The sequence below is a fragment of the Drosophila suzukii genome, chromosome Y, assembly GCF_043229965.1.
Source record: "Drosophila suzukii chromosome Y, CBGP_Dsuzu_IsoJpt1.0, whole genome shotgun sequence".
In the NCBI taxonomy this organism is placed as follows: Eukaryota; Metazoa; Arthropoda; class Insecta; order Diptera; family Drosophilidae; genus Drosophila; species Drosophila suzukii.
The window spans coordinates 9,746,853-9,763,863 of NC_092085.1; the positions used below are offsets into that span (position 1 = coordinate 9,746,853).

Sequence of the window (17,011 nt, forward strand, 5' to 3'; positions counted from 1 at the left end):
ATGTCGCTCTACTTCTACAAACCTACTTGACTTTACGTCTTTAATTACTAGAGGTTTTCTGACACATCATCAAACTGATGTGATTTATACCGATTTCTCTAAAGCTTTTGATTCAGTGAACCATAGGATTCTTATTTATAAATTGTCCCTTTTAGGTTTTCCACCCAACCTACTAGGGTGGATACTTTCCAACCTTTTTAATAGAACTCAAATGGTCTGTTTTAATAATAAAATTTCCAAAATAATTAATGTTACTTATGGAGTGCCACAGGGTAGCTACCTGGGACCTTTACTTTTTGGCTTAATGATTAATGATCTACCTTATGTCATAAAATCGTCAACTGTTTTAATGTATGCAGATGATGTCAAGCTATGTTTGTCCATGGGTTTACATAATTCATATAATGACCTTCAATTAGATCTTGATTGTTTGTATACGTGGTGCATGATTAACATGTTGAATTTGAACTATTCTAAATGTAACTTTATGACCTTTTATCGTTGTAATCCATCTCTGTATTCTTATTCTATCGGTAACAACGCCCTTGAACGTATTTTTTCTGTTCAGGATCTTGGCGTTCTATTTGATCATAAACTTAGTTTTAAAGACCATATATCTACTATAACTAACAAAGCCAGAAGTCTCCTGGCGTTTATGAAGCGCTGGTCAAGGGAGTTTGATGATCCATACACAACAAAGCTTTTGTATGTTTCTCTTGTTCGTCCGTCAATGGAACATTGCTCGTGTATATGGTCACCTCAAATTAGCTGTTACCAAAATATGTTAGAGTCCGTTCAAAAACAATTCCTTTTATTTGCTTTGAGAGGTTTAAACTGGGACACAGGAAGTCGATTGCCCTCTTATCATGCGAGGTTGCGCCTGCTGGACTTACCAATCCTGAACCATCGTAGAAAGTGTCATGGAGTTATGTTTTTGCATAAATTAGTTAATGGTGATGTCGACTCTCCCTTCCTTCTTAGTTCCCTCAACTGGAATGCACCCTGTAGAGCAGTTCGTCGTTTTCGTCCGTTGTCCCTGCCAATTTGTAAATCCTATTATGCCCTCCATGATCCTTTTCGGGTTCTTTGTGACGACTATAATGCACTGTGTCACGTCTTACTGTTTGATAGCCCTAATGCAACTAATTATGATAAACTTATGTATTTTCTATCTTGCAATAATTTGTAGGGGGAGGCGTTCTTATTGGAGTCAAATCCAATTTAACTTCTGAGTTTCTTGATATTTCTGAATCATCAGGTATTGAATTTATTTCCATAAAATTATGTTTCCCAAAAAGAAACATTTTTTTAACCTGCGTTTATGAAGCGCTGGTCAAGGGAGTTTGATGATCCATACACAACAAAGCTTTTGTATGTTTCTCTTGTTCGTCCGTCAATGGAATATTGCTCGTGTATATGGTCAACTAATTACTTGCAATCCACGTCTATCAAAGTGCAGTCAGGCAACGGAAACTACAACATAGCCGCCTCGCTTTACAATTTCTGAAGGACAATTCATGGACCTCTACAACTTGCTTGGAGATCGCTTTATAGCTGTAGGTGACTATAACTATATCAGTTGCAGCATCATTGCAGGTTTATTATTTCACCTTGTCGGCATGGCTTCACTAGATGTCGCTCTACTTCTACAAACCTGCTTGAATTTATGTCTTTAATTACTAGAGGTTTTCTGACACATCATCAAACTGATGTGATTTATACCGATTTCTCTAAAGCTTTTGATTCAGTGAACCATAGGATTCTTATTTATAAATTGTCCCTTTTATGTTTTCCACCCAACCTACTAGAGTGGATACTTTCCTACCTTTCTAATAGAACTCAAATGGTCTGTTTTAATAATAAAATTTCCAAAATAATTAATGTTACTTCTGGAGTGCCACAGGGTAGCCACCTGGGACCTTTACTTTTTGGCTTAATGATTAATGATCTACCTTATGTTATAAAATCGTCAACTGTTTTAATGTATCCAGATGATGTCAAGCTATGTTTGTCCATGTGTTTACCTAATTCATATAATGACCTTCAATTAGATCTTGATTGTTTGTATACGTGGTGCATGATTAACAAGTTGAATTTGAACTATTCTAAATGTAACTTTATGACCTTTTATCGTAGTAGTCCATCTCTTTATTCTTATTGTATCTGTAATAACGCCCTTGACCGTATTTTTTCTGTTCAGGATCTTGGCGTTCTATTTGATCATAAACTTAGTTTTAAAGACCATATATCTACTATAACTAACAAAGCCAGAAGTCTCCTGGCGTTTATGAAGCGCTGGTCCAGGGAGTTTGATGATCCATACACAACAAAGCTTTTGTATGTTTCTCTTGTTCGTCCGTCAATGGAACATTGCTCGTGTATATGGTCACCTCAAATTAGCTGTTACCAAAATATGTTAGAGTCCGTTCAAAAACAATTCCTTTTATTTGCTTTGAGAGGTTTAAACTGGGACACAGGAAGTCGATTGCCCTCTTATCATGCGAGGTTGCGCCTGCTGGACTTACCAATCCTGAACCATCGTAGAAAGTGTCATGGAGTTATGTTTTTGCATAAATTAGTTAATGGTGATGTCGACTCTCCCTTCCTTCTTAGTTCCCTCAACTGGAATGCACCCTGTAGAGCAGTTCGTCGTTTTCGTCCGTTGTCCCTGCCAATTTGTAAATCCTATTATGCCCTCCATGATCCTTTTCGGGTTCTTTGTGACGACTATAATGCACTGTGTCACGTCTTACTGTTTGATAGCCCTAATGCAACTAATTATGATAAACTTATGTATTTTCTATCTTGCAATAATTTGTAGGGGGAGGCGTTCTTATTGGAGTCAAATCCAATTTAACTTCTGAGTTTCTTGATATTTCTGAATCATCAGGTATTGAATTTATTTCCATAAAATTATGTTTCCCAAAAAGAAACATTTTTTTAACCTGCGTTTATGAAGCGCTGGTCAAGGGAGTTTGATGATCCATACACAACAAAGCTTTTGTATGTTTCTCTTGTTCGTCCGTCAATGGAATATTGCTCGTGTATATGGTCAACTAATTACTTGCAATCCACGTCTATCAAAGTGCAGTCAGGCAACGGAAACTACAACATAGCCGCCTCGCTTTACAATTTCTGAAGGACAATTCATGGACCTCTACAACTTGCTTGGAGATCGCTTTATAGCTGTAGGTGACTATAACGCCAAACACACGCACTGGAGATCCCGCCTTGTGACTCCCAAAGGAAGGCAATTATACAATGCAATCATAAAACCGAACAACAGATAAGACTATGTTTCCCCTGGCAGCCCCACATACTGGCCAACAGACCCCAGGAAAGTTCCAGACCTGTCGCAGGACGGGTTTTGTGTGCGTTGAATAAATTGCTTCACATAGGCGACAATGTGAACGAGCTTGAGCTAAGAAGAAACTCGTGCGACCAGCTTATCGAGTGGATGAACCTGAGTTGCAACAGTCACTGTAGGCAAACAGTTGGACTTGACTTCTCCTTGAACGCGTTTATCTGAAAGAGATACACCAAAACGTGAATCGTTCAACATTACCAGGTATTGATCCTTGTCCCGAAGCCACAAAGGTCCATTCCACCACAAATGGAAGTCGATGAGGTCAGCAGCCATCATACCCCTGGAAGCACAGTCAGCTGGGTTTGATTTGGAGTCTACGTGCCGCCAGGCCTTCCTTGGAATAGTGTCAAGGACTTCCGAAGTTCTGTTTTCAACAAAAGTCTTTAGTTGGGCTGGTGCATAGAATAATCAGGAAAGCACTGTTGAGGAGTCGGACCAGGCAAAAACAGTTATGTTCTTGTGGCGAAATCCAGAAGAGATCGAACGAATGAGTTGGCTTAGAAGAAGTGCTGCGCAAAGCTCCAGGCTTGGCAAAGATTCCATAATAAATCAGAGTTTCAAACTCACGCGAATGTGGCTTGAATTAGAAGAGTTCGACTTCACTGTAGAGTATCTAAAGGGTAAAGATAATTACGTAGCAGATGCGTAATAGAGAATAACCATCGAAGAGCTAAAAGACATTACCAGAAATATAAATAAAGTCACTACAAGATATCAAAGTAGACAAATTCTGCGTAGGAGAAAAAGAAATAGAGTTGCCTAGGCAATCTATAGATAAAGCTTCAAAGCCCAACGTATACGGAGTCATCATGACGAAGTACGTAAAGTAGTGCCCATGCACTATTCAAACATGGAAAACAAATTACTTCAAGTTATAATGCTAGCGACTTATTTACCAATGGAATTCTTGACTTAGGTCAGTTCTTCCAAAGGCTTGAAACGCAAGCCGGTATATATAAAATCAACCAATCAATCAAAAGTATCTTTGAACAAGTTTCAATAGATGATTTTAAAAAAATCGGCAGTTAGACACTGAAATCATTGAGAGTAGCTCAACTCAACCCGGTGACCGTAATATAAAATAATAAAGAAAATGAAGCTATACTGTCAACATTTGACAACGATCCAGTACAAGGAGGTCACACTGGTATAACTAAAACCTCGGCCAAGGTCAAAAGATATCATTATTGGAAAGGTATGACCCGATATATTACTAAGTACATAAGAAAAGGTCAAAAATGCCAAATATCAAAAGTGACAACACATACAAAGACTCCTTTGACAATCACAGACATTCCAATAAATGCTTTCGACAGAGTGATAGTAGACACAATTGGTCCACTACCAAAATCAGATAATGGTAACGAATATGCAGTCACACTTATATATGATCTAACAAAATATTTAGTTGCCATTCCAATTGCCAATAAAAGTGCAAGTACTGTCGCAAAAGCTATTTTCGAATCTTTTATATTAAGGTACGGTCCAATGAAGACGTTCGTTTCGGACATGGGAACCGAATATAAAAATTCAATCATAAACGACTGGTGCAAATATTTAAAAATTAAAAATTTAACATCTACAGCACACCACCACCAGACAGTTGGAACAGTAGAAAGAAGTCACAGAAATAAATATTCCTTTTACTGCTTCAACACAACACCCTCAATGGCACATGATTACTGTCCATATGAGTTAGTTTTTGGCAAAACATCGAATTTGCCAAACTAACTTAGGTTAGCTGCTAGTGGAGATAGTTTATGACGAGCCCTATTCCCAGAGGTAGGAAGTAGAACCGCGGAGTTATGAGATGCGTTGATAACTGATTTATTCTTCATTTGGTACATGCTTATATACTACTTGGAAGACGAAAGTTTAGTGTAATGATTAGTGAAGTGCGCTATATTCTAAAGTAGGTGGGTAGGTCAGGGAGCTTTTATAATGGTAGCAGTTTGTGTAGTTGGCTCGGCAGACACTGCAAAGTGTGCTGACTGCATTGGCCGGTCAGTGTGCCGTTGAGTCGGTGAGACGGTGAGTTAGTGAGACATATAATATGCTGATCAGCCATTCTCATATGCAGTGGGTGCTACTGAGCGCCTGGTACTGTTCCCAACTTGGCTGCTGCTTGATTTGTTGGGCGTGGTCATGTTGAGTACCTTTGGGTACCAACAGTCATAATGGTTTTATTTATTAGAAGAGCTTGTTTTTTATTAACTAGTCCATATTATTCCATTATGGACAGTTTTCCTTTATTTACTACTCCTAAGTCTTATTCAATTATATAAATGGGACGTTTATCGCTAAAAACAATGTCCAAAATTGCCATTATGGCGTCAAAATTTAGTACTGTTCCATTTTTTTTCTCAAGATTGACATGCTGAAAAGAATCTCGCTACCTTTAGCATATTGCCCCATAGTTATTTCTGCTGATTTCCTCCAACACACATACTTGTCTTCCTCACCTTTAAATTCCCTGACTGACTATACCCGTTACTCGTAGAGTAAAAGGGTATACTAGATTCGTCGGAAAGTATGTAACAGGCAGAAGGACGCGTTTCCGACCCCATAAAGTATATATATTCTTGATCAGGATCACTAGCCGAGTCGATCTAGCCATGTCCGTCTGTCTGTCTGTCTGTCCGTCCGGATCAACGCTGAGATCTCGGAAACTATGAGAGCTAGGCTATTGAGATTTGGCGTGCAGATTCCTGAGCTTCTTACGCAGCGCAAGTTTGTTTCAGTAGAGAGCCACGCCCACAAACCTCCCAAAACTATGGCTCCTACAGTTTTGATGCTAGAATAAAAATTTTAACTGAAGTGTATTGTTCTCACCAATACCTATCGATTGACCCAAAAAAAGTTTTGCCACGCCCACTCTAACGCCCATAACGCTTAAATCTGTCTACCGCCGGTAGGTGGCGTATTTTAATCTCGCTTTGCTGCTTGCATATATCCATTTCACTTTGGTACCTTTAGCTGAGTAACGGGTATCTGATAGTCGAGGTAATCGGCTATAGCGTTCTTCCTTGTTTTTTAATTTCAAATGAAGTTTCACAATTACTATTTGCTTTAATGAAGCACGAACGCTAGTACATAATAGCAGAGAAAAACTAAACCAGTCACACTGGTCATATGCCTCAAAATTATTCCTACGGATAAGATCCAATCTTATTTCTGTCAAAAAAACTAAGATTTGGATATATCTATTCCCACTGTTCTTAATACCCCACTGACGGCTGAACCTAGTCAACAACTGGAGTCAGATACCGATACTACTGAAAAAATAGATTCAGAAGAAGAAGAAAAAAATATTGACGATAAAAATATAAATGATTTAACAATACCTGCAGTAATCACATTACCTGACGAAGAAGAAGAAAATTGGTTAGAATCTGAATCTAATTGTAGTACTGTTGAGGATAAACCAGTCATAATACCGGAACAAGAAGAAATGGTTATCACACCAATTAAATTCCTAAAACTAGCCTCATCACTCATACCAGAGTTTGATGGTAAGGCAGAAAATTTAAAAAGTTTCTTAGATTCCTTAAATTTGGCAAACTCCCTGAAGGAATCACACAAAGCTTTAGCAGTTAATATGATCAAGACTAAGCTAAAAGGCCATGCACGAAACTTAATAGACAATGAGAATTCAATCTCAGAAATAATACAGAAACTAAAAAACAAAGTTCAAGGAGAATCAGTAGATGTAATTTAGGCAAAACTATTGAATCTCCAACAGAGACAGAAAACAGCCAATCAATACGTTCAAGAAGTAGAGAAATTGGCAAAGGCACTAGAAGGAGCCTACATAAGTGACGGACTGTCCACAGAACTAGCCACTCAGTACAGCAAAACACATGCCGTCAAAGCAATGACCAAAATCTGTACAATCGATAAGATTAAACTTATCATGGAGGCTGGCACATTCAACACAATGGATGATGTCATGTCCAAATTCGTATAGAATAGAGGACGAGGCCAAAATAGAGGAAGTTATAGAGGAAATATCCACCAAAATAGGGGTTATTACTATAACAATAATAATAACAATAATGTTAGGGTAGCCCAAAACAACCTTTAGATACCAAGCAATAGGAACCACAAAAATTTACACAATCAGTCTCACCCAAAATATATTTGTAACTTTCAAAAATGTCGCAAACGGAAAAGAACTTGTATTTTTAGTAGACACTGCTGCAGACATATGTAATAAACATACAAGGAATCAGTCAAAAAAATTCAAAACCTATAGGACAAATATCCATTGAGATACAGACTTCTAAATATATAATCCCACATAATTTTCATATTGCAAAATTGTATTCGGATTGGAAACCGAATCGTTAAGTACAAATCATTTTTATAAAAAAAAGCTGAGATTGAAGGATGAAGAACCGGTTTATATCAAACTGTACAGAAGTCCACGCAGTCAAAAAGACGAAAATCAAGCCCATGTGCAAAAATTAATAAAGGATAAAATTGTGGAACTATCTGTATCTGCATATAACAGCCCACTGTTATAAGTTACGAAAAAGTCGATCCCGGGCTCAGATAAAAAGAAATGGCGATTAGTAATTGACTATCGTCAGACCAATAAAAAACTATTGTCTGATAAGTTCCCTCTACCTAGAATTGATGACATTTTAGACCAACTAGGTAGAGCAAAATATTTTTCATGTCTCGACTTAATTTCAGGTTTTCACCAAATCGAGCTTGAAAAAAGCTCTAAAGATATAACGTCCTTCTCGACAAGCAATGGTTCGTATCGCTTCACGCGATTACCATTCGGCTTAAAAATAGCGCCAAACTCTTTTCAGAGAATAACATGCTCTGGACTAGATCCTTCTTAAGCTTTCCTTTACATGGATGATCTAATGTTCATTGTTTGTTCTGAAAAACATATGCTTAAAAACTTATCTGATGTTTTTGAGAAATGTAGGAAATACAACCTGAAGTTACATCCTGAAAAATGCTCATTTTTTATGCATGAAGTCACTTTTCTAGGACATAAATGCACTGATAAAGGAATCTTGCCCGACGACCAAAAATACGACGTAATAAAAAATTATCCAGTCCCACACGATGCGGACAGCGCTAGAAGATTTGTTGCATTCTGCAATTATTACAGACGATTTATTAAAAGCTTTGCCGACTATTCTCGTCACATAACTAAGTACTGCAAAAAAATGTAAAATTTGAATGGACAACTGACTGCCAGCATGCGTTCGAACATCTTAAATCGGCTCTAATAGTACCAACATTGTTACAATACCCAAATTTCAGTAAAGAACTTTATACATTACCAGATGATAGTAAGCAAGCTTGTGGAGCAGTTTTAACTGAAAACAAAAATGGACTTCAACTCCCAGTTGCATACGCATCAAGATCGTTTACAAAGCGTGAAAGTAACAAAAGTATAACGGAACAAGAACTTACAGCAATTCATTGGGCAATAACACACTTCAGACCTTATATTTATGGTAGACACTTCACTGTCAAGACAGATCACAGACCACTTACGTACCTATTCTCCATGATAAATCCGAGTTTCAAACTCACGCGAATAAGGCTTGAATTATAACTGTTCGACTTCACTGTAGAGTATCTAAAGGGTAAAGATAATTACGTAGCAGATGCATTATCGAAAATAGCCATCGAAGAGGTAAAAGACATTACCAGAAATATAAATAAAGTCACTACAAGATATCAAAGAAGACAGAAATCCTGCGCAGGAGAAAAAGAAAAAGAGTTGCCTAGGCAATCTATATATAAAGCTTCAAAGCCCAACGTATACGGAGTCATCAATAATGACGAAGTACGTAAAGTAGTGACCTTGCACGTAAATAATATGACCTGTTTCTTCAAACATGGAAAACAAATTACTGCAAGATATAACGTTAGCGATTTATTTACCAATGGAATTCTTGACTTAGGTCAGTTCTTCCAAAGGCTTGAAATGCAAGCCGTTATATATAAAATCAGCCAACTAAAAGTGGCACCGTGGGAAAATATCTTTGAACAAGTTTCAAAAGATGATTTTAAAAAAATTGCCAATTAGACATTGAAATCATTGAGAGTAGCGCTACTCAAGCCGGTGACCGAAATATATAATGATAAAGAAAAAGAAGCTATACTGTCTACATTTCATAACGATCCAGTACAAGGAGGTCACATTGGCATAACTAAAACCTTGGCCAAGGTCAAAAGATATTATTATTGGAAAGATATGACCCGATATATTACTAAGTACATAAGAAAATGTCAAAAATGACAGAAATCAAAAGTGACAATACATACAAAGACTCCTATGACAATCACAGACATTCCAATAAATGCTTTCGACAGAGTGATAGTAGACACAATTGGTCCACTACCAAAATCAGATAATGGTAACGAATATGCAGTCACACTTATATGTGATCTAACAAAATATTTAGTTGCCATTCCAATTGCCAATACAAGTGCAAATACTGTCGCAAAAGCCATTTTTCGAATCTTTTATATTAAGGTACGGTCCAATGAAGACGTTCATTTCGGACATGGGAACCGAATATAAAAATTCAATCATAAACGACTTGTGCAAATATTTAAAAATTAAAAATATAACATCTACAGCACACCACCACCTCACAGAAAAAAATATTCCTTATACTGCTTCAACACCCTCAATGGCACATGATTACTGTCCATATGAGTTAGGTTTTGGCAAAACAACGAATTTGCGAAAACAATTGTTTGTGCCTAACCGAAGTAGACACTTCCGAGTCACACCGCGGGACAAGGGGGTAATAGGCGCTGGCACGGGGACGCTTTGCTGGCAGGACGATCGCGGCGCGGCAATGGTAACGATGGTTACTGCGTTGCCGGACCACAGGCGATGCGGAACTGCGCTGAGGTAGAGCTAACGTGGTTAGCTGCTAGATGAGATAGTGTATTACGAGCCCTATTCCCAGATGTAGGAAGTAGAACCGCGGAGTTATGAGATGCGTTGATAACTGATTTATTCTTCATTTGGTACATGTTTATATACTACTTGGAAGACGAAAGTTTAGTGTAATGATTAGTGAAGTGCGCTATATTCTAAAGTAGGTAGGTAGGTCAGGGAGTTTTGATTATGGTAGCAGTTTGTGTAGTTGGCTCGGCAGACACTACAAAATGTGCTGACTGCATTGGCCGGTCAGTGTGCCGTTGAGTCAGTGAGACGGTGTGAGACGGTGAGTTAGTGAGACATATAATATGCTGATCAGCCATCCTCATATGCATTGGGTAGTACTAAGCGCCTGGTACTGTTCCCAACTTGGCTACTGCTTGATTTGTTGGGTGTGGTCATGTTGAGTACCTTTGGGTACGAACAACAATTTAATACCATAAAAAACATAGAGCCTATATATAACAAAGACGATTATGCTAGAGAGAGTAAATGTAGATTAAAAATAGCACATAAAAGAGCTAGAATTATGATAGAGGAAAATAAGAGGAAAAACAAAGAATAGGAGATAAAGTTTTATTGAAAAATGAAACAGGACTTAAGCTAGATTCTAAATATACTGGACCATATACGGTAGAAAGTTTAGAAGAGAACGAAAATATAATAATTTAAAACAATAACAAGGAAGAACGCTATAGTCGAGTACTTCGACTATCAGATACCCGTTACTCAGCCAATGGGACCAAAGGGAAATGGAGATATGCAAGCAGCAAAGCGAGATTAAAATGCGCCACCTACCGGCGGTAGACAGATTTAAGCGTTATGGGCGTTAAAGTGGGCAAACTTTTTTTTGGTCAATCGATAGGTATAGACGAGACCAATACATTTCAGTAAACATTTTTTTATCTAGCATGAAAATTGTGGGCGTCACAGGTTTGGGCGGTTTGTGGGCGTTAAAGGGGGTCAATCGATAGGTATTGATGAGAGCAATACATTTCATTTAACCTTTATATTCTAGCATCAAAACTGTAGGAGCCAAAGTTTTGGGCGGTTTGTAGGCGTTGGAGTGGACGCTGAAAGAAACTGGAGCTGCGTAAGAAGCTCAGGAGTCTGCTTGCCAAATCTCAATAGCATAGCTTTTATAGTTTTCGAGATCTCATGACCAAACGATTTTTTTGTTGGAACTAATAATCTTTACGGTTCCAAATTATATGCGCAATAGTTAATTACTAATAATTTTAATTAATAATTAGTTAACAGGAACATGTGTCTATACTTGGTCTAGATTACCAGTTTTATAAAAATTATGTTCATCGCAGCATGGCAACGCATTGTTTCACTCAATAATTAATATCTTCTTAATTTTTCAGATTGAACGTTTTCGGTTTATGAATAATTTAAAGGTCATAAACTTGGAAGGAAATCCGATTGCAAGAAAACCAAATATTAATTTATTAAAATACGTAACAGCAGTATTACCACAACTGAATTACTATGAATATACTTTCATCAAAAATGAACTTCGTGAAGAAGCCTGTGCATTACACTAGTAAGTCTAGAATTAAATTGTGCACACAGTAGATCCTGGTGCATTTTGGTAGTGGGCTTCTATTAATTTTATTATGGGACAAGAAGTAGTTTTTGCAATTTACTCACAATCGGGAAAATATTTGAAAAATTATAAAAAATGTTGGGAGCAAAATTTTTTTAACTTGAGGCTAGACCTTCTGTATTTTAACTATGCATTTCTGTAGGAAAGAGAAAAGGAATCTTGTAAAAATGTTTGTTAAGGGCCTTTGATGAATTAAATAAGCAAAAAGATCTTAAAACACAAAGAAAAACAATTTTGGATGAAACTCACAAAATCGGTGCATAATTATTTAATTATAGTAAATAAGTGTCATGCTAATAAAAGGTCAATAAGAAACGAATAAAAAAAGAGCGACTAAGCTCCATGTGCCGAAGAGACGGGTACTTCTAGTATGTCTCAACGCGTGAAAGCGAAGTGAAACAGCAACACCTACTGTTAGGAGCAGATCGCCAGCGCCTAGTCATGCGCGCATAGGTGTACGACGGCACCTGCAGCGCTCTTTGCATATCTTTGTCGCCTTCGTTCTTATACCACTAATGCTGCCGCTTTTCTATTCAGCAAATACTTGTAAGCTTGCAAATGTCTATATGAAGTTCTTGGAGCCGAGCTTTTACACAGTCCGTCTGCCACTCCGAAAAACGCTATACATTTAATGTAACCTATTCGTGAGTTCTTAATTATAAATATAAGGGTGGCATATTTGTTGTCTTCCCCACAAACATTCGGTGACCCTGACGTGATATAGTTTTTATCGGAGTCTGCAACTCGGTCTCGCGATTGTTTAATATAGTTTAAACAAACGCTTTGTTTCGCTGTCGCTATCGTGCATTCGGTCACAAACATACAAACATGCATACATATGTACATAAAAAAGTGCACAGCCAGCCGTTTGTTTTTTTGTACACTTTTCGCTGTGAAAAAACAACAAAACTGTGTTGTGCAAATAGTTCTTAACAATATTTGTTTATAGCGCATATTACATATATATATATGTCCATATAGCCGTACATATTGCCAGTTACATATATCCGCTGTTGGTAGTCAGGCAATTTATCGACAAGAACAACAACAACCAAGTTAAAGGTTCCGTTGCGTCTCGGAGACGCTTGTTAACCTCTACATTTTCGCGGTAAAAGGTATACGGTGTTTTGTGCCTCTAACGCGGTCGGACATTTTATTTTATTTTATTTTTTTTCTCGTGATTGAAAAATGTCTTATACGGAAAACTCGGTTCGGGCTCAAAATGAATCCACAAGTGACGTTGACTACTACCGAGTCAAAGCCCAATCTATTTTGCGGCAAATGAGCTCGATGAAATGTTATTTAAACGCTGATGCGGTTAATCAGTTTGACGAAGCTGATTTGCTGGCGCGAATGGAATGGATCAATTCCTTACACCAGGCATTTGATTCAGCGCAGACATCGTTGGAAAGCCTGGATTTTGCAGAGATCTCGAGCGACCATCAGATTGAATTTGCCGAGGTTTTCATGGATGTGAAGGCGAAACTAAGCCGAGTCGTGGCTGCTCATCGCAAGTCACAATTGCCGGCTTCAACCGCTGCAAATTCAACATCTATTGACATCACTAATAATACGGATCTTTCTTTTTGATCTAGGAAGCCTCGTTTGCCAAATTTGGAAATTGGTCGTTTTCATGGATCCTACTCTGACTTTCACTACGGTCATTGGAAATGAAGATGAGCTAAGCGACATTGAAAATTACAATATTTGCGTTCGAGTTTGGGCGGCGTGGCTGTGGAAACCACACGCTCGCTTGAACCCTCGAATGCTAATTTTAAAAAGGCTATGAATTTGCTGGTTAATCGATTTGATAATAAAGTTTTACACTTTCAGGCACATGTTCAGGCAATATTCGGTTTAAAGGGTGTCGAGAAGGGATCGTCGAAAGGTCTTCGGGAGCTCAGTGATTGCATGAATTCGCATCTGCGAGCAATTCGAACCCTGGCCAATGCGCAACATATTTTGGATGGACTGTTAATTCACATCGTCACTCGGAAGACGCGGGAAAATGGGAAGAAGATTTGTCAATCACTGAGCTGTCTACCTGGGATGCTGTGGAGTCGTTTTTGGAAAAGAGGTGCAGGATGATGGAAAACTTGGATCAAGCCTTGCTAGCTCAAACACCAGGCCAGCAGGTGGGAAAAAACTTGCACAAATATAACCAAAATACACTTATTGCTTCTGCTAATAACTCAAATCATTTGATATGTTTATTTTGCGATGCACGGGATCATTATTTGTCAAAGTGTTCTCGATTTTTAAATTTGAGTCTGAATCTTCGATATAGGGAAGCAAAGAAGTAGCACCTTTGCCTCAACTGTTTGCGCAAGGGGCATAGTTTGCAGCAATGCAAGTCGACTAACTGCAAATATTGTCGCATGAAGCACCATTCATTATTACACATGATACACATACATGATACATTACACTTCGCATACATCATTGCATCCTGATCTTAATTTACTAAGCCCTCCACCCAAAAGTGTTTTGCCGATCGACTACGTGTGCTTTCAACTGCTATTATCTACGTTAGAAATAGAATTGGAGCATTTATTCCTTGCCGAGCCATTTTAAATTCGGTAAAAGGTATACGGTGTTTTGTGCCTCTAACGTGGTCGGTCATTTTATTTTATTTCATTTTTTTTCTTTCAACTCATTTACAAACATCAAGGACCCAGCTGATCATTCCGATGACATTTGCCGACGATTTTGGGAAATTGAGGACTTGACTTCGTCTAAACCATCTTTATTGCCGGAAGACTTACGATGTCATCAACTTTTCACTGAAAATTGCACTAGACTTCGAAACTTCAAATACTCTGTTTGTCTCTTGTCCACTTCCGCATTCGAATCTCTAGGTGATTCTTATTGGTAGTTTGGAAGCTAAACTAGATAGAAACCCAGCCCTGAAAGCTCAGTATTCAGCATTTTTGAGGGAGTATATCGATCTAGATCACATGTCTCTTGTACCTAAGGAACTGTCAGAAACACAATTCTTTTTGCCCCACCGTTGCGTACACAAGCAGGAGAGCACGAGTACGAAGCTTCTTTTCGTTTCTGATGGATCTGCTAAAACAACTTCTGGTAGCTCACTGAACGTCTTACTTCTGGCAGGATCAACAATTCAACAAAAAATCTTCAATATACTGCTTCGCTTTCGATTTTTTGCAGTGCATCGTTTGGAGAGAGAGCTCCACGGAAGAGTTGAGTGTTTTTAAATTGAACACGGTGACTTATGGAACCAAGCCAGCTGCCTTCTTGGCTATAAGGGCCATGCATCAACTCTCTTACGATGAGGAGGAAACATTTCCTATTGGAGCACAAATTGTTCATAGAGATTTCTATGTGGATGATTTAATATCTGGTGTAGTATGTTCACATATTGAATGCACACTGTTCTCAGTGTTTCGCATTAATATTATTACATGTACATTGTAGCACTTGGCCTCAATAAGTAAGCCACAAATACAAGTACCAAACAGTTCTTCAAGTGCCCGGTAATATGATCACCGTTTAGTGCACGGGGACTGGGCTGGGACTGGACAGTGCTGAGTCTGCATATTTGACACGCGCGACCGCTCTGTCACCAAGTGACAGATCGCCGCCGCGGCGACTCTTCGCCAGCGGCTATTAATACCTACATCTATACCTAAGCATTGAACGCTGCTCTGGCGGCGTCTCAGGCGGCGCAGCTACACTCTCAGTAGCTGTACAAAGAATTGTAATAGAGTTAAGAATTCATTTAAATAAAGAGAACTCCAATGCAAAGGTTGGCTTAAATCTTATTGGGACAATATACTCGTATATATATCACATGGCAACCGTGACTTGGTGGATCTGAATGCATCCACGGACATAGGACCAGGAAACTTCCGCCGTCTACAGCTCAACTCGCGATTAGAAGATTACCGCGGAAGACGAGAAGAAGAGAATTATCCAAACTGAATGAAAGTCAATGGAAATCAACAGGATCAGCACGACGGCTTGGATGAAAAAAAAAAAAGTCTGATGCCTCAACGACCAGCCGATTGCCCTGAATCACTGGAAAGAATACACTGTAACTACACCTGTGGGATGACCGGCACCGGTACCGCCTGAGCCCAGAGGATAGCAACAGCAGATACTACAAGTGTTGGGGGCAAGCCAAAACCCCTACGACGTCGATGGAGCATCACAATGCCAACCCCGGCGAAGCCCAGCTGATGCAATAGAGGGTCTAAAGAAAAGCGGATTAAAAAATAAAAAAAATTAAAACCAAAAATCTTAAAAATTAAACAAAAAAGAAGATAGACCTAAAAATAAAAAATGAAATACTAATTAATAGTAATAGCATAAGTACATTCGATCAAAGTAATAAGGTAAGTTATATAAACACAATGGGATTGATCGATACGAAACCAGTGAACTCCACTGCAAACATGATTAATAAAATAGAATCGACAAATATCGATCCCCATTTAACAAATATATTGTTATTGATAATTGTCATAATTTTATGCGGATATATACTTTATAAAGCATCCCTATTACACAATAGGTGTAAAACAAAAAAAAACCCTAAGCTAAGCAAACGATCTAGATAAGATCTAAATGCATACGCACAACATTATGATAATTATAATAAAAATATATATAAATTGAAAACAAAACTTATTCTAAATAATGGTCTAATGATAAATGATGGATGTCGATGCCCAGTGGGAACAGATAGAGGAGCGGCGTGGGTGGTTTGAAGTTGCTACGAGAGGGAAACTCAGTGGAGTTAAAAGCGCCGAGGGAGCATCGAAGGAGCAACGAGGGAGCGCCGGGGGAATCGACATGAGCATCGCAAGGACTCGAAGGCTAGGATATGCAACGAAACGCCGGAGAGAAGGACCGAGCTTTTAAATGTTTCACGAAGTATGGGGGGAATGTGAGGAGTTGAATAACTCCCCACAAATTCCAGCAGCAGCTGCATTTAGCTAAACTGAACTTTCAAATAAACTTTTTTATCTAGCATGAAAATTGTGGGTGTCACAGATTTGGGCGGTTTGTGGGCGTTAGAGTGAGCGTGGCAAGCGTTCATACAGACAGACGGACATGGCTAGTTCGAATCGGCTAG

At 38.5% G+C, this 17,011-nt stretch overlaps 1 protein-coding gene across 2 annotated transcripts in view; it reads left to right on the forward strand.

Moving 5' to 3' along the window:
- Positions 1 to 17,011, forward strand: part of Ppr-Y — a 1,017,876-nt gene that overhangs the window by 242,421 nt on the left and 758,444 nt on the right. For both annotated transcript variants that reach the window (XM_070998083.1, XM_070998082.1), the window contains exon 3: positions 11,669 to 11,847. In XM_070998083.1, the coding sequence (XP_070854184.1) occupies positions 11,669 to 11,847 (179 nt within the window). The remainder of the gene's footprint in view (positions 1 to 11,668; positions 11,848 to 17,011) is intronic.